Genomic DNA, 23955 nt, shown 5'->3' with positions numbered 1-23955 from the left:
GAGCAGTGAATGTGTTTGTGTGTGCTTAAAGGAATAGGCATTCTGCTTACATCCCATTGGTCTGCGTCCATCACATGGGTACCATTCCACACAAAGGGAGACTGCAACATAGGGAGGCATGAGAGGACACTTGGAAAGCATGGACATTGCCCAGGGATGTGTGAATTCTGCCAAGGCTCTTGAAGGCAGAGGCTGTCCCTCTTGGTCCCCGAGGCTCTCACTCATCTCAGGAGCTTTCGAAATAACGTCAAATATGGAAGCTTTATTTCTGTGACTGTCTTTGGACCACACTTTAGTCTGTTCAGGAACTTCTTGCCTCCTTCCTGGAAGTATTGTTGCCTGTAAAGCCAGAGCATCTGCATAGCAGACAACCCAGGTGTGTAACGTAGCCAAGGAAACCAAAACGAAGGACAGAATGTGCCAGGAAGCCATTCTCCTCCTTCACAGGCTTCCGTCTTACTTTACTTGGCCTCTCCCCTTACTGCCCTGCCCCAGGAAACAATCAAAGAACATGGTCCAGATTCAGAAGTTGGTTGTGCATAACCTAGCTCATAAACAATTCTTCCTTTTCCCCAATTTAGCACAGAAAACTAGGTATAGCTTTTAGAATAAAATGTCTACTTCAAAAAATGCTTTTATTTTTAATTGTGTGTATTGGGCACGGTGTATATGCATATTTGTGCAAGTGCCTGCAGAAGCCAGAGATGTTGGATCCCAGGAACTGGATCTCTAAGGCAGTTGTGAGCCACCTGATGTGGGTACAGGAAACTGAACATGGGTCCTCTGCAAGAGCAGTACACACGAGCTAAACCCATCTCTCTAGCCACTAAAATGTTCATTGCAGATCTATTTTATTTACTCTTTGAGAACTTCATACATGCATATGGTTTATTTTGATCATTCGTGTTTACATACGTACAGTTTTGAAACTGCTAAAGTAGAAATCAATCTAGGCCAGAGCCACAGTCTGACCACTGTTACGTGGGTGTCCGTAGACAATCCATCCTTGATTCCCATGGCTGTCTCCAGCATTGCCCTGGCCTGTGGCCCAGTATGGGCTAGGATCCCAGAAAGGCAAAGGCAATTTTAAGAGGAAATAAATGGGGGTATAAAATACTTTCCCTGAGGATCATTCCTGAGAAAAATGAAATCACCGTGAATATAATTCTAAGCACATTATCAACCTGTGATTCCCTCTTCTTCTCAGCTCTCAGGGAAGTTCATGTTTAGACTTTACACTTACATTACTTGTCCCAGATGGAAGGACCCAGAGGAATCAGGAGCCCCACAAGGAGACTATCAAGGCTGGTGGATGGGGACCCAGGCGGCCTGCACAGACTGTTACCCTGGCTCATTATATACCAAGAGCAATGCATGCAGTAAGCCTAGACCTCCCTCTTCAGATCTAGCCAGTGGACAGCTCATTCTCCACAGCTGTATGGAGAGTGGGGACTGCCTCTGACATGAACTCTGGCGGCCCTGATTAGATCACTTCCCCTTGGTGGGGAGGCCTGGTGGCTCACAGAGGAAGGGGAAGCAGGCCATCCAGATGAGACCTAATAGGTTGTGATCATCTGGTCGGGGAGGAGGTCCCCTTCTGTCAGAGGTCTAGGGGAAGGGAGTATAGTGGGATTAGGAGGGAGGGTGGGAACCGAAAGTTACAAGAGACAAGAGAGGGGGTGACATTCAGGATGTAATCTGAATAAATTATAATAATTTTTTTTAATTACCTATCCAAGACCACACATAATAAAACTTCCCGAGTGCTAGTTATAGAGACTCCATGAGAAGCAGAGAATCCTCCACCTTCTTCTGTTTGAAGATATAATGAGCCAGGGTGCAGTATTTCAGAGCATCGGGGACAGAGAGCTAAGCAATTGCCTTTGCAGGGACCGTAAAGCTACATCTGAAGTTAGGTAGGGAATAAACCATTTTCAACTGGTGTCAACTGGACATTTGGTCTTGCTTGTCACAGCCTGATCCTTCAGCACCACCTCTGCCTGGATGAGTATGCTTCATTCTGATTCTAACGCCTTAGTGGGGTTTTCATAGTGATCATGTGCGCCTCGTAGCACTGCGTGTCGCAGTTGCAGGGAGATCTCTGGCTCTGGCAGAGAACTCAGATAGCTCCTGGCTATCTACGTTAATGCCAAAAAAACCCACAAAGGATTGGACACTAGCATTCACACAGTGCGCACTATGTGATATACAAAGACAGGAGACAGAACACTGAACTGTTCAGTGGCCAGTTGTTATTATATATACTTAATTTAAAACTTTCTACATTATAAAAATGTAGAGTAACATAGGGGAGAGTGGAAAATGCAAAGAGCCAAAAGGTGGGAAAGGGGAATCATAAAATGAGAGGTTTTAGGGGTACCACAAAAATAGTGTGCTCTAACAACACCCTTGGCATCTCTTAAATTGGTGCCTCCCAAGTGGAATCAGGGTTAGATAATACTGAAGAACGTTTTGTTTCGTCCTGTTCAAACAAAACCTTGAAGATACTTTTGAATACAAGACTCCATAAGGATAATAAAATGATTGATGAAGGCAGCTTTAACATATGCCAGTGAGTGCAGGTGAAACAGTTTACCACAGTCATAAAAAAGAGAGAGCAAGAGATCTAGCAGGCACCGGGCTGTATATCACAAGCACCATGGCCAATCTCATGGTGTCTTATTCTGATGCTCTCCTGAGTCCCGCTGCTGTTTCATCCTGGGCAGCCCGAGGAGAGTAGGCTCTCTGTTGATTACAGGCCTTCAGCACTGCTCGCTAGCATTACAGATGCTGGCAGTTCCTCAGTTGGTGCCATGCTCTGTCAGTGTGCTCTGTGGAGTGCCGAATGCCTGCTCTATCCTGTCAGCTGCTGAGTGTTGTGGGATTTTGCAGGCTTTTCTGATTTTCATTAATTGTCTGTTTCACTTGACTTACACGTAGTGCCCACAGAAAGGGAGCCACACTTGGTTAGGAAACTGATATTGCTTAATTTTATGAATGGTTCCTTCACAGGACAGAAACATTATTTTTCCTTAACATTATTAGACAATGTCAAGCATAGCCAATTCTTTTACTTGGACAAATTGTCACACCTTTTTTGTTCCAAAGTTGCCTCTAACATAACAACCAACTTATGAAATTATGTCATCAGGTCACTGGCTTTCCAATGCGGGAAATGGTATTGGCTTTTAGACTTACTTATGGGATGTATAAAGGTGTTAGCAATGACTAGTGATAAAACCAAGTACCTTAATACATATCTAATCAATAATTGAAGCCAGTAATGAGTCAGTGAAGTTTTTGAGCTGGAAAAAAGAATTGTGATAATGAGCATTCATTCATCTAGAAAATTAAATTATATGGAGTATAGAAACAGGTTGAAGTGGACTGAATAAATTAAATCTCCTCTCTATCCCAATCTCAGAGTGTGTATTCAACCTTGACTTCAAATCTGCATTAGACAGAGTGTCTTCAGAGGAAGTTGATACCCTATAAATGTATATATTCACTTATATAATATATTATAATTATATTTAAATTATATTAAACATATTGTATATTATAATTACATAGTACATAATATATTGTATATATACTTAGTATCCCTACAACACTCTCTATTATAATCTTTACATTGTCAAAGAGATGGGGATGAAGAAACTGAGGCTTGGGAAACTTACAGAGACTGTCAAAGAATACTCAGTAAATATGTGATAAAAGAAGATGCAGAACCAATTGTGGTTCTTAGAGGATTGATGTGGTACTGTTGTTGATAGTCTCCATCCAGTGCCTTTGCTCACACGATCCCACATACACAGACACTAGTAATGGCAGGATGCAAGTGTTCCTGGACTGAGTTTGTGTTGTGGTGGGTAGATATGGAGAAAACAGAGCCAACGGAGCTAGTGAAGCCAGGAACATAGTAACTAAAGTTGAAAGTTGGTAGAATTAGTTGTACTTATGAACAAGATCACCCGCTATTAATCCTCACCTTTTCTTCTTCCTGTGAAGTTAGTGTTATTTCTGGGTACTGGTATTTATGAAGAGCTTTTATGACAAATCTATTGATTCACAAAATTGTCATCATTTTACATTATTAAAATCATCTGATGTGCAGTCTTAGAATTATAGTTTCTGTGCGGATATGAACTTTACCTCGTACTGATATTACTGTCCTTTGAGCAGGCGTAAGGAAAGAGATCTTATTCAGTACGTCGAAGACTGAGTTGGTAATACTTCAAGTCCTTTCAGATGATGCTGTTAGATGTTTCGAAAATGCTGCACTCTTGTTTGCAAAGCTGCCTTCAGTTGTTTTATGTAACCTATCCTAATATGAATTTTGAATTTAAAACATCTTATACAAACTAACTGTATAGCAGACTCTATTTCACAGATCCCAATATTAAGATGAGACTATAATAAATGGTGTCACTGCTCTTGCACTTGTTTTTCATGAGGAACTTAACTTACCCTTCTTTCAAGGTGCATTCTCATGCAAGATGACCAGTTCTGAAGCAGGGTGACAGGTTTAAAATTAAGGCACTTAACTGGCCTTATACAACTAACATCCAGTACAATTTATCAAGTATTTAAAAGGGTCTTACCATCTCCTAGAAATAGCAGTGTGTGTGTGTGTGTGTGTGTGTGTGTGTGTGTGTGTGTGTGTGTGTCTGTGCGTGTCTGTGCAGGCACACAGATGTCACCATGGGTACATGGTGGACAGAGGACTTCTACCTCCTATGGTAGGTTCTCTTCTTACTCACAGTGGATCTGGAAATCAAACTCAAGTTGTCAGCCTTGGCTGCAAGTGGCTAATGTGGTGAGCCATCTCATAGGTTTTTCCACCTTGGAAGTAGATGTTTCAAGGAAATATTTTCAGATGAGAAATAATTTAGTGTTGACATGACACAGGTTTACTGGTAGCTTCATTGGTAAAATTTCTTTGAGGGCACTGTCCAGTTTGGGGAAAAAAAAAGAACAAATGACAAACCATGGACTTTTTTTTTCTACAGAAAAATCAAGGTCAGTCTAATCTCACACTTTCTGAATTTTCAGTGTTACATAATAGTAATTACTCTTAAAAGCATGACCCAGTTCTAAGGCCTCCACTAAAGCTTTTACAGCAGCCCACGTGAAAGAAAGCTGCCACTATTCCAAAACTGGATTTCAGACTAATGACCGTGCCACTGAAGAGTTACTGTGTTGGGTTTTTTACTCTAAACTGCTAAGCTCATTATTATAAAGGAGATAATATTATTCATAGACGCCAGCAGGAAACTGTTCACAGACAGGCACTTGCTACCTTGGCTACTTTCCTTGGCTACTTTCACAGGTACAGGAGGGTTTAGAGAAATCAAGGAAGGTAAATACTGCCCCATGAACACTTGAATGTGAGGGAAAGGAGACTACTCTTCCTAGACCAGGAAAATTAGGAGAAGGAGCAGTTCGACAAAAAGATAGTATTCCAATTCCAGACCTCGATGTCGACCACAATCACCAAGTCAGCAGCAGCAACAGTGCTCTGTAAACTAAGCTGCATTTGGCGTGACTGGAGAAGGAAAGAGAACTCACACTCATACAGTCCACAGAGGTATTTTTTTTTTTCAGTATGAGAAACCGCTCTCAGTTTAATGTAGTAAATAGCATCACTTTATCATGCTCACAGACTGTGAGATGGACGTCTGTACAGGGCACACAATGGATGGAAAATCTCTACTCAATATGTTTAGGCACTCTGCTAGGAAGACTCAAGGAGTCACACCAGGCTGTGGTGGCGTACGCCTTTAATCCCAGCACTCGGGAAGCAGAGGCAGGTGGATCGCTGTGAGTTCAAGGCCAGTCTGGTCTACAAAGTGAGTCCAGGACAGTCAAGGCTACACAGAGAAACCTTGTTTCGAAAAACAAATAAACAACAACAAAAAAAAGAGTCACTCAAAGGTCTGGTCTGGAGGCTAGAAGCGTCAGGAGGCTCCACTAGGATGGGAGCCATTAACTACAGTCTTTATCATGGCCTCCCTGAGGACAAGGTTTTCTTGTACAGGAGCATCCATGTGGGTTCAGAATTCAACGGGTGTGGTTCCTTCCCCAGGTATCCGCCGGCAGGCTGCTCATTGTGTCAAGAAGGGCCATGGGATAGTGAAAGCTACTTTCTGTAACCCAGAAACGCAGCCCAGTGGGAGACAGAAGACATGCTACGAGAAGGACTGTCCTCCCAGGTAACCCTTGGTCTCATGAAGCTGGACCTCTGTGTGTCGCCTGCCCAGGCGCTTCATTTAATAGCTCCATGGTAATTGTGGGCTGTGTTCTTAAAGTCAATACAGGAGGGCTGTGAGAGGCTTCTGTGGCTATGTTTTCAGTCTGCGGCAAGCTGTGAGGATACTGTCTCAGTTCTTACAAAGTGCATAGATACACTGTATATTTTGATTTGCTAAGACTCCATCTCAAACTGTTGAAGACGGGGTTCACAGCATTCACCCACAAGTTGTTTAACCACCCCGTGGTTTAGGTTTCCAAGGACACAACCCCCACTGGACCTCGAGCTTTCCCATATTCATATTCTGAATTGACAGTGCCCAGTGTTACTTCAGGCTTCCCTAAAGAGGGGTCTTAGTACGCAGGCTGTTGTCAGAGCTGCGACTGTGGTCAAGAGCTTCACCTGGGACTTGATCTCCCCACTGCTATACACAAAACCCTTCCCATCCCTGAAGCTCTATAATGACCTAGCATCTCAGCATCTCTCGGACCTGAGAACAGCAGGCCAGAATATGGTTAGGGTATTCTTCTCTCCAGCAATGTTTCCTAAGCTGAGCTTATAGATGGAACCTCTTGGTACACAAGTTAGAATTGGTTCATGTGTCCAGCCTCCTCTCATGCAGTCAGTCATGCGACCATGGCAGTTAGAACAGAGGAGGCGCTGGTGCACCTACATAGGAGCCAGATGCCACTGCACAAGCCCAGCCGGCAGGAAGGAGACACGCAGGGTGTCTTTCTTACTGAGCAGGTTATCTGTTAGTCCAGAGTGCTGCCTCTGCCTCACCCAGATCGACACATCCTGGAGAATAGTTACTCTCAGCATTCGGCCATTGTGTTATAAACAATTTCTTCCAATTTTCTCTAAACAATCTGAAGATTGTGCTTGAAGAAGAGAAACGCGCAGGCAGTTGACAAATCTTTTAAGATCCTGCCACAGGACAGCATTTCTACTTCAATTTAAGCTACATTGTCCCTTTGCTGGTATCTCTTTCCTAAGGTACTACTGGGTTTTCTTTTTCTTTCTTTTTCTTTTTCTTTTCTTTCTTTCTTTCTTTTTTTCTTTTGTTTTTTGAGGCTGTTTCTATGCATGGTAGCACCAGGGGCCAAGCTTGCAGTTGCTAAAGAACAGAATTAACAGGGCAAGTCTGAGTTGGCTCAGTTTGCACTCAAGCTAATGACACAGCCTTCAAAAAAGGACATTAATAAACCCAATTACACCTTCTCTTCTGGTTCTGAAATACAATGTTCACTTATTTTATATCCAAGTATAGGTGCACACACAAATATACATGCACATGCGTGCACACATACCTACACATACATATACCTACACATAATATATTTTCTTACTTTTACATATACATTTGTATTAATATACATATATGCAATAAACTACATACAGCAAGAAGGACCATGAAACAATCAGGAATTATATAAATGTTACATTCTTAGTGTTCTGCCTATTTGAACAACCTTGGCATTTGGCAACCTTGAAGAAAACATCTTTCTTATCTTGGTAAGCCTAAAATTCTGAATGTAAATTACTATCCATCATATCTCGTCATTATCAACTTAAAACATCTATCTACATCTAAAAACATCTTAACCCTTAAACAACTAAGCTTAATTGTAAAACTACACTATCTGGTTTTTAACCACATCAGAGACTTGAGAAGGAATAAAATTAATTACCTGAGTAAATAAGAAGTGCAAGTTAGCAGCTTCCAAAATGAGAAAATGACAGAAACAGTTCAATGCATGAACAGTCACCCAAAATTCTCTATAATATTGGAGCATCATCTTTAGCCTTCTGGCCCAATATATCTGACAGACATATTTGTGAGGAAGGAATTATTGAGGACTTGCTTACCCTGTCTTGACAGAGATTGGCATCCAAGCTTGCCCTTTTTTAGGCAGAATTCTGTCTGTGGCAGAAATGAGGAAATTTTGCCTAGTACCTGGTTTCCTACATTTGAAGCCATCTCCATAAGGAGGTTCTTTGATGCTCATCCTTTTCTCTGAGGTAGGCTGGGTGTTGCCAGGAGTTAGCCTGTCTTATTGTCAAATGATCCTTGAAATCATAGAAACATCTTTCAATGTCATATTCTGTGGGTCTCTAAGGTTTAAAAGTCAGTGATAATGTGCGTGTAGGCAGTTACTTGACTCCAGCTAGTTGACTGTATTGTAATTGCTATAAAAGTTTTCTTTGTTGCTATGCTATATACACAGAATCCTTTTCTTATAGCTCTATCTGTTTGTTTCATTATATAGATTAAAATCCTTAGCAAAGGTAACCACGTCACACTTGGGCCAGGCATGGTGGCACACACATGTAATCCCAAGAGGCAGGGGGAGAGGAAGAGAATCAGTTCAATGGTGGTTTTGGCTACATAGAAAGATTTATGAGATAGAGATAGAGATATAGAGATAGAGATAGATAGATAGATAGATAGATAGATAGATAGATAGATAGATAAAGAGAGAGAGAGACGACGGACGGACAGACAGATAGACAGACAGAGACAGAGACACAGAGAGACAGACAGAGACAGAGGCAGACTCAGAGACAGAGATACAGAGGCAGAGACAGAGAGAGAAACAGAGAGAGACAGGGAGAATGAAACAGTCAAAGAAAAAAATATCAACAAAATGAAAATTGATGAGCAAACAGGAGGAAAGGCTGACTATAAGAACTAAGTTTTGTGTGTTCAAATTCACAAAGGGCTTAAAGGGATTTTTCTTTTAAAAATGAAATTACATTGCTTTAAACATGTAGATAATGAGGAAAGGTTGCTTGGTTAGTGGTGTGCATTTTCACAGCTCAGCCAAGGGGTTGCTTCCTGACCGGAAGTTCTAGTGCATCTCCCTTAGACACCAGATCTCTGTGATGTCTGAAAAGACATCACCCAGAGCTGTCATCTCCCCTTCCAAAAGTCTCTCTCTCTCTCTCTCTCTCTCTCTCTCTCTCTCTCTCTCTCTCTCTCTCTCTCTCTCTCTCTCTCTCTCTCCTCTCCTCTCCTCTCCTCTCCTCTCCTCTCTCTCTCACACACACATCTTTCTTTTATTTTCTCAATACAGTTTTTCTTCAGTAATATCTTGGTTTTTAATTTTCAACTTCAACATTTGTGGCTCTTCCCCAGAGGAGTGTCTGAGACAAATTTTGTTTGTAAAGATTTGATTTTTCTTTTAAGTGTCGAATTATCTACGCCTTAGAACAAATACGAGGCAGCCAATGGTTTTGAGGACCACAGCTGCCAAGAAAGAAATTCTTTGGAATATCTGACTGCAGAAAGCAGTCATTTGTGCTCCTTCACCCTAGCTGATTTCATTCTGACTCTGCTTTGTAGCATAACAAAGTTCTGCAAGGTTACAGCTATGAGCACATCTGAAATATTCAATTAACATCGCAGCTCTTCCTTCAACCCCAGCAGCTGTGTGTAGGTTTTGCTGCATGAAGGAACAGCGTGTGGCTTCAATCAAGGTCTTCCTATGTCAGCACTTCTGAGATTAGTATGGATTGCTCTTTGTTGCACAAGGCTTTCATACGTATTATAGGTAATGCTGCAGCACTTCTGGTCTCAGCCATCAGGGAAATAATGGTGAGAGAATGATGCAACTTGGTGCATAGCAGTTACAGTTGCCCTTGCGAGCACAAAGGGTGGGCTAGAAGCTACAGGTAATAGAGGGGCTCAGAGGTTCTCCATTCTGCCCCTCCTGAGCCCCCTCAGGGTGAGACTCTAGCTAAAGCAGAGAAAAGTATTCCAGGCCAACTAAGGGCTCTTCATCTCTCTCTCTCTCTCTCTCTCTCTCTCTCTCTCTCTCTCTCTCTCTCTCTCTCTCTCTCACACACACACACACACACACACAGAGAGAGAGAGATGCACTTTTATATTACTTATGGCTCATACTACAACAATAAAGTCTGTTGTTTGGGTAAAATTTAGAGATAAAAAGCTATAACTTTATGTGCCACTTTTTTGGCATCAAGAACAACAGTAGTTTCCAGTCCTGATTTGAGATAATTCACTGGGCAGTTTTTACAAGGCATTGATAGCCTGGTCCTCCCTACAAGAGATTCCGTATTCAGTCAGATATAGATACTATCACTGTTTTTAAAAGCTCCCCAATTGTTGAGACAGTAAAAATCTGTAACATAGCTCCAGTCCTTAGGATTTTTACATCATAATGAGTAAGAGATCAAATAACGTTTAGTGACTTAAGAACACTATTCACAACATGAGGACCAGCTGTGTGTTAGGTGTACTGAAAGGAAACATTAGTCAGTGATATTTGTTAACATGAAATAACACACCCTTTACTCGACAACATCATGGGCATGAGACCACTATAATAGAAACTTAATATGGAGAAAATATTGATCTCAACATCAAATATAGCCTGGACAAGTAGGAGTCTGTATTAAAGTGTCAGGGTAAGCATCAATGGGTGGGCAGATACTAAGAGAAAAAATTTAGGAGTAAAGAAAATATGGGGCTACGCTGACCTGGCAGCACTCTTTCTCAAGATATATCAAAGCGTTTACACATCACCTGGGGCCTAAGAACCCAATCAGACATCAAGGATTTGCTTACTTGGGAGGGCATTCTTTTGTTTGTTTGTTTGTTTGTTCTTTGTTTTTGTTTATTTTATTTCATTTTGGAGGGGTTGGAGATAGAGTTGTGTAGCCTTGGCTGTCCCGGATTCACTTTGTAGACCAAGGTTGCCTCAATCTCACAGAGATGCACCTGCCTCTGCCTCCCTGCGTGTTGGGATGCAGGCATGTATCACCTCACCTGTCTGGGTGGGCATTCTTTTTTATTTATTCACTTTACATTCTGATCATAACCCATTCCCTTCTCTTCTCCTGGTCCCACCCTCCCTCCCTCTTCCCCCATGACCTCTCCTCTACTCCTCAGAAAAGGGGAGCACCTCTACCAACCCACCCCAGCACATGAAATCACATCAGGACTGAGTGTATCCTCTTCCCTTGTGGCCTGGCAAGGTAGCCATGCCAGGGGAAGTGATTGAAAACCAGGCAACAGAGTCTACGTCAGAGACACCTCCACTCTCTGTACTAGGGGAACAACAGGAAGCCTGAGCTGCCCATGGGCTGCATCTGTGTAGGGGCCTAGGTGCAGTCCATGAATGGTCCTTGGTTGGAGCTTCAGTGTCTGTAAGTCCCTCTGTGCCCTGGTTAGTTGGCTCTGTTGGTCTTCTTGTGGAGCTCCTGTCCCCTCCCTTCTATCTTCCCCCTACTCCACTCTTCCATAAGTCTCTCCATGCTCCACCCAATGGTTTGCTGTGTCAGCATCTCCATCCACTGCTGGGTGGAGCCTCTCAGGGACCAGCTATGCTATGCTTGAGAAATCATGGGTGGGGCATCTCTATGACAAGCTGGAGACCTATGACAGGGTGGGCTCCTGGGAGGATATAGGGCTGACTCTAGCTGTGAGAATCCTAGTAGCAAGAGTCATGGAGACTGAAAAGGGCACCCTCTAACTAGACAGGACTCCTAGTGGAGGGAGAACACCAAGCTACCCACAAAAACTTCTACCCAAAATGTACCTTACCTACACGATGTTCAGGGACAAAAATAAAGCAGAGATTGATGGAATGTCCAACCAATGCCTGGACCAAACTGAGACCCACCCCATGGGAAAGAGCCAACCCCTAACACTATTAATGATACTCTGCTGTGCCTGCAGTCTGGGTGGGCATTCTTAACCTGACTTTGCAGACTTCTCTGTTAAAAATGGATGTCACAAGGCAGTGCATGGCATTGAGTCAAGCAGAGTCTTGTCCTTGTCAGTGCCATTGAGAAGGATATGATGTTACATTTTTACATCACCATGCATCATTAAGGGAGCCAAGGCAGAAACCCAGAGGCAGGAACTGAAGCAGAGACCATGGAGGAATGCTATTTATTGGATTCCTTACCACAACTTGCTCATCCTGTTTTATTATACAACTCAGGACCACTTGTCTGGGGTTTGGGAGGCATTGTATTTTGAGCCCTCTCATATCAATCAGTAATTAAGAAAATGCCCCCATACACTTGCCATATCTGTGTATGGCCATTCTGACGGAGGTTCCCTTTTTCCAGGTGACTATAGTTGAGTCGAGCTAACAAGAAGTAACCAGATGAAGGAGGATTGAGAGCCAATGGTAAAACTTGAATGTGGAAGACTTTGGCAGAAAAAAAATGAGATGTAGATGACTCCCATTATAAGCTGACAAGATGTATTAGTCTAGGTTGTGCTGATGTAACAGAATACCATAGACTGAGTGATTTATAAAGAACAGAATTATATGTCTCATGGTTTTAGAAACTGGAATTCTGGGATCTAGGCCCCATCATTGGTAAAGCTTCTCTTATTTTATCTTCACACAACAGATGAAAGGACAAGAGAGCACAAGAGTGAAGGACAGCAAGGCTACTCCCACAAGCAGCAGTTTATATTACCCCTAATCACTAAGGGCTCTGTCCTCACATACTGAACAATCCAGTTAGGCATGGACTTTAGACAAAATGTTTTAATAGAGAATTTGTTTAATTCTATTTTATGTGCATTGGTGTTTTGCCTGCACTCATGTCTGCGTGAGGATGTCAGATCCCCTGGGACTGGAGTTACAGAGGGTTGTAAGCTGCCAAGTAGGTGCTGGTGACTGAACACGGGTCATCTGGAAGAATAGCCAGGGCTCTTAACCACTGAGCCATCTCTTCACTCTGCCTGCCCCCAACAGGGCAACACAGTGTAATCACAGGACGAGCATATGATCATTCCATGAGGACTATGGAAGAAACTCCAGAAAGGGAAAAAAGAAGCACCATTATCACGTTGTTATAACCCAACTGAAAGCCCTGAAGCATGTAATTAGATAAATTAGGCCTGCAGTTAGCTCAGATTAGGGCCTTTCCAGAATGACAGTTTATGTATTCAGCAGTCAGTCTGGCCTCCTTTGGAAATGTCAGACGTGGGGCAAAGTAATTAGATTAATACAGTGGGCATTAACGTGCTTTAATACCACACTGTCAAGTATTAACTCTGGATTCGTATGAGGCAACCAGAACTAAACACCAAAGAATAAGTCAGTAATCTCAATTACCTGTTAACTCAAGAAAATAATAGAATTGAGAAAGCTTCCTTCTGAAAATTTTAACTTGAGATAAAAAGTAAGAGAACCAAAACAAGTTCTACCCATAAAAATAAACTGTACAGTGACTGAAAATAACAGAGCAAACCACTGTTATCTTCACAATTACCAAAACTGGACACTGTTTCAAGGCCAGCAGGCATTCTCCAGGCCAAGATTGGAGAGCTATTTTCCTGTGAAAAATAGAAATGTTCTCCTTTATTACTGTATATAAGCTTATACGGGAGAATTGGGTGTCCATGGGGCATTGATGGACCCGAAGTACACTGAAAGAAGACACCAGTTCTGCTTCCTGTGCCTGAGAGGGTTTGCATAGTGGGGTGGTTTGCATAGTGGTGGAGAAGGGAGAAAAGAGAAGGTTCCAATAAGGATCACTGCTCTCTTCTAAAGCACTTCATTGTCGCCACCGGAGCCATCCTGGGATGTTCAGCTAACCCACTCATGAACAAAGAGTTTGCCCATTAGCTTGTCCTCAGAGAATCCAAAATATTAATTTATCCAACTACTCGACTTCTCAGGAACTTCTGAGACGCAAGAAATTGTCTTATTTAAGTTATTTTTCTTTCCCTTTATCAAACGAGTAAGTGAAACTGTGAACAAGCGGGTCACAGACGACGCGGAGACAAAATAAAGGCGATGAGTTAGATTTGACATTTCCTAAGTAAATAAAATGGGTGTGTTTCTATCTGCCTCACAGCGGTATAGAAAAACGTTAGGTGAAGAGCCAGGAGACCTAGAGAGTAGTTGAACGTTATGACGTCAATACCTACAGTCAAAGCACCGACGAATCACAGGTGGTTGGGATCCTGGGGCGAGGGACACTCTGCGCTTCTCATTTTGTAAGAATTGGGATTTCATTTAATTCATGGTCCTGACAAAGTCACTATTACTACCCCCACCAAACAGATGAGAGAGTGAAGCTTAAACTCAGCTGAAGTTGCACTAAGGAACCTTGGACCTCAATTTTCTTGACTTAAAAGGGAAGCATATATTTTTTTTTCATTAAAAGGCATCATTCTTTTAAAGTAAAATTTAAATGTTATATGTATAAATGTTTTTCCTGCCAGTATCCATGTACCTCGTGTCCTTGGAGGTGAGAATAGGGCAGTGGGTCCTCTAGAACTGGGGTTGCAGACAATAGTGAACTGCCATGTGGGTGCTGGGAACTGAACCCAGGTCCTCTGAAAAAACAACAACAACAACAACAACAAGTGCTCCAAGATACAAAGCTTTGGGTTTTTTTTTAAGTAACTATATATGCCAGGTCTCTGCCTGGGCTCTGGGGTTTATAACTGAGCAAGTCACACTGGCCCTGTCTGCAGAATGGATCTACAAAATCTGCATCATCTCCAACAGCCTCCCGGCTCCATGTCTGCTTGCCTACTTTCCCTCCCAGTGACTGAATGAATGGGCACGTCGTACTTCTGCTCATCCGCTGCTCATGTCTGTGTCTGCCTGCAGGTGGTGGGCAGGGGAATGGGAAGCATGTTCGACAACGTGCGGGCCCTACGGAGAAAAAAGGAGAACAGTGCTGTGCATCCAGACCATGGGCTCTGATGAGCAGGCTCTCCCAGCTACAGACTGCCAGCACCTGCTGAGACCTAAGGCGCTTGTTTCCTGTAACAGAGATATTCTGTGTCCATCAGACTGGACAGTAGGCAACTGGAGTGAGGTAAGCTCATGGTTGAAGGGACTGTGCCATTATCCCTGCTTCATCGTTACTCAAAAATGACTTAGCTTAAAATTGCCTGCTGTACAGCATCCATCATGGCTGGCTCGCTTCCTGCATTTCCTGTCTCCAGCCTTACAAAACCTTACCCTCCTCTGAAGAGTGAGCAGCTACGGACTAGGGATCAAGTGGGTCTCACTGGTAGAGGCTCGTGACAGCTAATCGATGCTTCATTGAAATAGTGGTTGCCCCATTGTTAAGCTGTTGTAGTAAACCAAAGACACACACACACACACACACACACACACACACACACACGCATGCACACACGCATGCACACATGCACACACATATCCCCAAAGCTAGTCCTTAAAGCACTTGGAAGCTCAGTGTTGTTAACTAAACCCAAAGGAGTATTACTCTGGTGGAAAAATGAAGAATGCACTTGATTCCAAAACCATTCAAATCATTAATCCACTCAGCATGTGTTAGAGATATCTGTTAGTAGTTCATAAATTCAAATTAGCATTGCACTTTCCCCAAATTAACTTGATCTCAATCTGTGGGAGTGATTAGGAATCAGAGGGCTTGAAGGTTATGAGGACAGAAAAAAATAAGCAAATTTTAATTTTCTATGTCACTGCTGAGTCTGGGTCTGTCGGGCCTTGCTATGCCTAAGAGAGACTGGAAAAGGTCAAGCTCCTTGGCGCCTCCAAAGGCCTCATTTCTACTTTTCTGCATGAATTTCAGTTATGGCCTAAGGAACAACCAGACAGAAATTTAAGGGCAATACTACCTTTGTCATAAATGCTTTCTCTTTTAAAAATGTTAACGCATGTCTTTATTGTGTATGTGGACACGTGTGCTGTGACACACTTGTGGAGATCAGACAGTAACTGTGAGCATCATTGGTTCTCTCCCAGCACCATGCAGGTTCAAGGGACCATGCCCAGGGTACCAGGTTTGGTGGCAAATGCCTTTATCCACTGAAACAGCCCACTGGCCCTTGAGCAGTTTCTTGAGAAGCCACAAGCTTCCTATAACAGAAACCAGACATTTTTCCCAAGCTTTTCTGAGGACATACCTTCAGGGAAGTAGGAAATATTTGGTGCAAGAGAACAGTATAGGAAAATAACTGGGATGAAAATTGTAGAATAAGTAGCCAATGTGCTCACATTTGTGATAAAACATTTGTGTTTAGATAGTGTTTTGTTGTGAATAGATTTCTTGGGTACCTTTTAAAGATGCTCCAAAAACAGTACCTAAAGAAGAAATCTAAATTTTGCATCGATAAAGTTACCCTCTCTGAAGATACTTATTTGAAGGTGAAGTGATCAGCTTTGGTAACCTTCAAAAGGCAGTTTCTTTAACATATCATAGCTGGGATCATTTAACTTCTAGTTTTTTGCAGGATGTTTGGGTAGGAATGCGGGCTAAGGAAATGGAGATCATAGTCCCCAGACTATGAAACTTTCCTATCAAATGGGAGACGAAGGATAAAAATGTTGCTGCAGTGGAGGGAAAAGACCACAAAGGGCGCGTGCCATGATATGTCTAGCAGTAATACAAGCACATTATAGATTGTGCACTGATCCATCTGCACACGCCATGTCAAGTCAGAATGTCCTCTCTCCTGTTCCTGCAAAGGAACAATCACAACATGGATTTGACATGACCTCTTCATCACCAACCTAGACTGCTATAAATTATAGTGTTGTCAAAATAAAGCTGAATGGGGTATTGTGATGGATCCATTAAATTTGTTTACCAAAAAAATATATCGGCTGCATCCAAAACACTCAATAATTCTTGCCATGTAGGACTTACTAATAATAGCCAGAATCCCAGTGCTTTCTCAACAGACTGTAATCACAGATTTGGCTGAAGAGACCGTCCTCCTGAGCCCATGTATACTGCACATAATAACTTGGCTTAGCTGGAAAGCAAGAGACCAAAAACCTTGGCATGAGGTGACAAGTGCTAGTGCTAGTGTCTGTAGTCTCCAAAACAGGCCATTGTGAGGTTGAATCCAGTTTCTAGCTGCCTCTTTCAGAGCTAAGCAGAAGAGTCAAGCTGATACCCTTATTAGGAGGTGGATTTAGGCAAAATGCCTGGAGGTAAATCAGCATCTGTGGATAAATTGATGCTGCTTTATCCAAACGCATTGGCTAAATCTTCCTTCCTCCTTTTGCTGTCTTGATAATAACCTTCAATGAGCTTTGCTGAAATAGGATAATGTCTCTGACATTCTAACTATGCCAAGATACCTTTGTGCAGTTTTATGTGTGTATATATTTTCTTTTTTATCAAAAATTTTACATATGCACTTTAACTACCTTTCTTTTTTATTGAAAACAGACCTTCTTCATACAATATACTCAGATCACAGTTTGTTCTCCCTCGATGCCCCTCATGTCCTTCCCACCTGCCCTCGCATCCAAATCTACCTGCTTCTTTCTCCTTAAAAAAAGACAAGGGAGGATGTTCGCTAACTTAGGCTTGTATCTTAATAAGTAATTATGACTAAGCACAAAGGCATCATAATATTTGTCCTTAAAACACATTAAAAAAGGGAAAATGGAAATTGGAAGATAAAATTTTCTTGTTTTATAATTTTAATAAAATGTCAGTTGTTAATTAAAAAAAGTCATCTAAAAATAAAATAAAAGAAAAGCAAATAAAAGAAAATCAGAACAGGACAAAACAAACAGAAGTATATATTTCTATCTAATTCTTTTCCCTCTTCCAACTCCCAGCTCCTCCCCACCTCCCTAGTCACTCAACTTCATGTCCTTTTTCTCTCTGTCTCTGTCTGTCTCTGTCTCTCTGTCTGTCTCTCTGTGTGTGTCTCTCTGTCCTTCTCTGTCTATCTCTCTCTGTCTCTGTCTGTCTGTCTCCATCTCTGTCTCTCTTTCTGTCTCTCTCTCTGTATCTGTCTGTCTCTCCCCTTTCTCCCTCTCACCTTTTCTCTCTAAAAAAACAAACAAATGAAAAACCAAAGGCCAAAGCAAAATGCCAAAACTAAACAAAAAGCATATATAGAAAAATACGGAGTCCGCTTTATGTTGGCCAATGACTCCTAGGCATGGAGCCTGCCCTGGAGTGAGGTTGGTATACCCAGTGACAGGCCATTGAGGAAAACTTATTTTCCTTTCCCAGAAAGTATCAATTGCAAACAACTTCTTGGGTAGGTGTGGGACTTTGTGTCCACTTCCTCTTCTCTGTGCTGGGGTTTTGTCTGTTTTGAACTTGTGCTTCTCTCTTCAGGAGAAGTTTAGGCTAATTACACTAAAAGGCTCCACACATTGTAGTGCTGAAATGAACTATGGCCATGACCAGGAATAGAGACCATGATCTACACGTGTAACCCACATGGTTACTATTTTGCAGTTTGAAGTTTAGCTCCAAGCATCTGTGCAGCTAGAACAATATAGTAGACACCATATTCTTTCTAGATCGTAGACAAAACACTCTCCTTCTGCAAGAGGCATTGTACATAATTGCCAAAATCACACTCGGGGTTTCGCTGTAAACAAAGCCCTCTCCTGCTTCGCTAACATCTCCAAAACTTTAAAGTTTATTTTAAAATTAATTCTTGCTAAGTCATCTAAGCTAGATTCTGACTTTTGACCTTCCTGCACTGCACCGCCCTCTTGAATATCTGGAACTACATCGCCACACCCATCTCACGTCAGGATTTTAGTCTTGCATCTAAGATATAGAGAATGGGTCTTTCATAGGCTCAATGGAAAGCTGTAGCATATTTTTACATGGCTGGATGGACAGGAAACCCCTGAAAGGACCATGTGTCTGGCTTTATGTATCTCAGACAAGAAGGGAAGCAGAAAAGGTCCCAAAGAAGCATCCAGACTCAGCTATGCTGCATACACCCACAGTACAGTCCTAGGTAAATTGTTTCACTTCATGCGGCTTCAGCTGCACAAACTATAACCCAGGGTATTTTTTCTCCCATTTCAGAGACTTTGTAGGGTGGTGATTTTTTTTGTTTGTGTGTTTTCTGTCCCTGAAATCTCTAATTCTGAAATCTCAAGCTCCTATTAATCCTACTCAAATCCTTTCCCATCTCTGTTATTGTAAGGATTGAATAACATAAACCATATAAGCACTTGCATGGCCTGAAAAACAGTGCGTGTCACTGCATGATGACCTCATTACCTGAAAAGAAGGCAAAGGCTGACTTTCTGTGCTACTCCGATTTTGTAATCTTTGTCCATCAGCAGTATATAGAGTCCCAAAGGAACTGATCGATGGTGATTTTCCTCTTAAACTATTCCATCTTTTTGTTCAGGGCCACCTTGATTCACAAAGCACTATAGACAGCTTTCGTAGCGTCTGCCAGTTTTTCAAAACCCTCAGGAAATGCCTGAGACTTAAAAACAAATGAACATGTTGCTTTTAAAAACTCAAAATAATATTGAAAGTCAACCATATTTAATTTCATATTAGTAGCAAAATAGCCCCATGGGCTAGAGAAGAAACTGTAGCATAGAGATGCTTACAGACATGTTCAAGTAATATAGCTGCTAAGGGATGAAGCAGGCTTTGAGTGTGAGCACTAAGATTCTACTTTGAATACTGTCATACATCTCAGTAATGTTCCTTCTGTTTCTATTTCAAGTGTCTTTGGAATGCAGCAATATGGTAGTTTCTAGAACTCATAAGAAATACATTCTGTTTGGAAACAGTTTGAGAGTCATCTTTTCTCACTTCCCTGGAATTCGCAGTATACATAATGATTGCTGAAATCTGAGTCTCTTAAGGCAAAATGACCGAGTCTCACCAAATAATTGTAAAATCGAGAGAGGAAATGTTTCAGTTGGTTTCTACAGAAACGTACTGTCTATCCCTTGAGACGGGGAAGGCTTTGGAGTGTAACTGAGGAGACACAAAGTAAAGCATCCAAAACAGATGTGCTTGGGGTCTAGGAACATCTGTAATCTGCCCATCCTGTGCAGCAAATCAACCAAGTTTCTAGAAGTATACTAAGTGAAATCTGTTTGTGAAGGTGTTCTGGCACTATGACAACCAGACACCTAAGAAACGGTGATGTAGTGCCTTGGCTGAGAATGACCCCCATATGTTTAAATGCTTTATCCCCCATAGGCTCATATGTTTGGATGCCTGGTCCCTAGTTCATAGAACTGTTTGGAAAGAATTATGAGGTGTGGCTTTGTTGGAGGAGATGTGGCCTTGCTGGAGGTGGTGTGTCACTGAAGGCAGGACCTAGGTTTTCAAAAGCCCATACCACCACAGCTTTCTGCATTGTGACCATGGGTCAGATATGAACTTTCAGATACTGCCCCAGCACTACGCTTGTCTCTCTGTTGCCATGGTCACCAACATCATGACCATGGACTCAGACCTGCTGGGACTGTAAGCCCCAATAAGCATTTTCTTTTATAAGTTGGCCTGCTGCAGGAGGTACAATATGATATTAACTGAGAAAATGAGTTAAAAGATGAAAGATTTATTTTCACATATGGCTTCAGTTTTCAATGTATTTTTGTTGGCTCTATTGGTTTTATACCCACAGATTGGAGCAACACCATGGTGGAAGAAAGATGTTCACTTTATGGCACTTAGGAAACAGTGATAGGAAGAGGCTGAGGGAGAAGGCTGGCTTCCTTCAGCCAGGACCCACCTAATCAATCCCACTTTCCAATGATGCCATCCTACCGTAAAGCACCAGGGTATTCATCCATTCAGTGGCTCTTCAAAAGGAAGGCATAGGAACAAATGCCAGTGCCAAGAAAGTGCATGCGAATCGTTGCAGGAGTCCCTGCAGACTGAAAGTCAAGTGTGAAGGGACAACTCCTGCAGGTTGATGCTCTGCCTGTGTAACTCCTTTGGGAACAGAGCCTCTGCAAGTGCCAACATGGCAGTCCTTTCCAAACATGGCAGCCTACATTCTTCTGGTCCTGGGGAATGTTTCTGGCCACTATTTGCAAGAACTACTCAGAAATCTGGTTTCCAGATTTCTTTATTGTGTCTGTTTGCTTTTAACCACTGAGATGCAGAACTGCTTTCTTAGAGTTTCTGTAATGACATTTCACAAACTAGCTGGCTGAAGCAATGGGAGATCTCTTGTAGTAGAGTTGAGAAGGCAGAGATCCTATATCAAGTCGTCAGTAGGCTAACTTCCTCCCGAAGTTCTGTGGGGTAGAATGACTTCATGTCTCCTCTTCCTTCCTTATGGTGGAAGGAATGCCTGAGACCCTAAATGAGAAAACTAGAGGGAAGCCTTGGAAATGGCTCCTGTGTCTCCATGCGTTTTCTTCAGTTTGCAGGGACTCCTGCAGGATGTCACATGCACTTGCTTGGCACTGGTGTTCATTCCCATGCTTTGGGGTCCCTTGACCCCTTGACCCACAATGGTTCAATTACATGGTATTCTTCCAAAAGATGTTTCTCTATCCAAAATTTCCCTTTTTATAAGAATATTGAACATGCAGTGTTAGTATCCACTCTTAAGACCTCATTTTAAGATGGTTTCCATCCAGAAGAACTGTCTCTAGGTTAGATCACATTCTGAGGTCAGAGTCATCTGGACTCTGATGTATCTACCTTTGAAGAGGAGCAGGAACACATTTTAACTTAAAGCGGGCAATGTTTTAGCTCATGTGAAATAATTGTTGACCCAGAGCCCACTCATTTATTTATAATTTCCCCACACATAGAGAAACGTTTTATGCTCACATATTAGCAATTTCTTACTAAGCCCCTTTAGTCCCAAACCTCTAATAAGTTCCTGCTATGGTTTTGAATGAACTCAGTCCGCACCATATCTCTGTGCCAACAGTGAGCTCCTCATGCCTCTGTGCACCTCAGGTGGGAGGAGCTGAGCAATTTAGCAGCAGGCATTTTTCTCAGCAGGCTTTCCCCAGGAGTGGTAGCTCAGAAGGGCAAGATAACTCCCAGACAGGACACAAATAGAATGAATAGCAACCTGCGTGCCTGGTACAGAGTTCAAAATTATAATGTCAGGGCATATGATAATCATAGCTGAAGCGGGTTGTGAGAATTCCAAAAGTACCAACTGAGATGGGCTATAAGTATGTGTCACACAGCTGCATTTATCTTATCTGAAGGGCTTGACAGCTCCTGAGGAGAAAAACACAGTTGAAGGAGCTCAGGCTTAATACCAAGAGGAAATGCTTGCTCTGGCAACAGTGAGAAAAGACAACTTCCTGTTTGGGCTCAATGTCACCAGCAGACAACATGGTCTGGTTGGGCATAACATGCCCTGTGCTAAGGATGGCTAAGAAATGGCCATTGCAGGTCACCTGGAAGAGTGGGTGTCTCCTGGGAAAGGAAGGTACATACGAGGATGCCAGAGAATGAGAGAACGTATGTGTCCATCATCCCAAACCTGGTTTCCAAGACTGAAGTTTTGAGGAATGATGCCAAGGAATGATGATGCTCTGACTTTTCAAGCAAAGCTAAACATCCAGAGTCTTCTTATTAATATGAAATGGTTAGCTTTAAAAACAATCACCACTATTCCATTTTTCACATACTTACTTTTTTTTTAAGATCGAGTACACCAAAGAATCTACCTTTGTAGGTCAGATTTAGTCCTTTGGAAGTGCTACTTGAGAAAAATCTTCTGCTTTTCAATGCCAAAACCTAATGTATTTCAACCCGAGAGACCACTTGATGGCTATCAGTAACCTTTGCTTTGCTCTTGTATGTTAACCAAATTCATAGTTAACAGGACTATTGAGTTCTTGAAATCTGCAAATTAGAAGGTGGCGTATCCAGAACTAAAGAGATGATGGTCCAGTGGTTCAGAATGCTCCCCATTCTCCCAAAGAATGGGAATTTGGTTCCTTTTTAAAATATACTTTATTAATTTATTCATGTAAATTGTTATCCCATCCCTTGTATCCTCTCATTCCTCCCTCCTTCCCATTTTCCCCTTACTCCCTTCCCCTATGACTGTGAATAAGGGGGACCTTTTCCCACTGTATATGCTCATAGGGTATCAAGTCTCTTCTTGGTAGCCTGCTATCCTTCCTCTGAGTGCCACCAGGTCTCCCCATCCAGGGGATGTGATCAAATATGGGGCACCAGAGTTCGTGTGAAAGTCATACCCCACTCTCCACTCAACTGTAGAGAATGTCCTGTCCATTGGTTAGCTCTCGGTAGGGGTTCGATATTTACTACACATATTGTCCTTGGCTGGTGCCATAGTTTGAACAGAACTCCTACGTGAATTTGGTTCCCAGCATGCAAGTTGGCTGGCTCACAACTTCCTGTTACACCAGCTACAGCGGGTCTGATATTCTCTTTTAGCTTCTGCAGGCACCTGTACACACGCAGTGCGCACACACGTGCACACACACACACACACACACACACACACACACACACACACACACATACAAACTAGAAACAAATTTTGAAACACAGTAAGATTGCATCACCTTCAGTTGTCCCAGGGTACCTGAGCCTAAGAAACATGCGGCAGTAAAGCAGCAGAGTACAGCAGTCTTTTGACAGTCTAGATATGTGCCTGGAACTATTCTACCCACAACTCCCCTGGTGAGACAGGTTTATGTACCATAATCCAAAAACGACAGTAGAGATTGGGGAACACCCCCATGCCGTTTGTCATTCTCGTTATCAGTATTATCACAAGCATCATTATTTTTATAGGAATAACGATGGCTTCTAAAGACCAGTTGCCTTGTATATATTATGCATGTGCTCAGACTATAAATATTGACATGTGTGTGTGTGTTGTGTGTGTGTGTGTTGTTGTTGTTGTTGTTGTTGTTGTTGTTTGTTTTGTATGTATTTTGGTCATTGTACTCACATAGTTCTCACAACCTTGAAAAGTAGATATTAATTTTTTT

The 23955-nt window shown here is 42.2% G+C and overlaps 1 protein-coding gene across 1 annotated transcript in view; it reads left to right on the top strand.

The window, feature by feature from the left end:
- The window catches only part of ADAMTS12 (ADAM metallopeptidase with thrombospondin type 1 motif 12), a 259452-nt gene that overhangs the window by 197169 nt on the left and 38328 nt on the right, over positions 1–23955 (top strand). Inside the window, exons 17-18 of the mRNA XM_084784120.1 lie at positions 6089–6215; positions 14869–15079. Coding sequence (XP_084640246.1) covers positions 6089–6215; positions 14869–15079 — 338 coding nt within the window. The remainder of the gene's footprint in view (positions 1–6088; positions 6216–14868; positions 15080–23955) is intronic.

This window comes from Acomys minous (genome assembly GCF_964271855.1).
Source record: "Acomys minous genome assembly, chromosome: 5".
NCBI lineage: Eukaryota > Metazoa > Chordata > Mammalia > Rodentia > Muridae > Acomys > Acomys minous.
The sequence above is the reverse complement of the archived record's forward strand: the minus strand, read 5'-3'. Positions and strand labels throughout refer to the sequence as shown.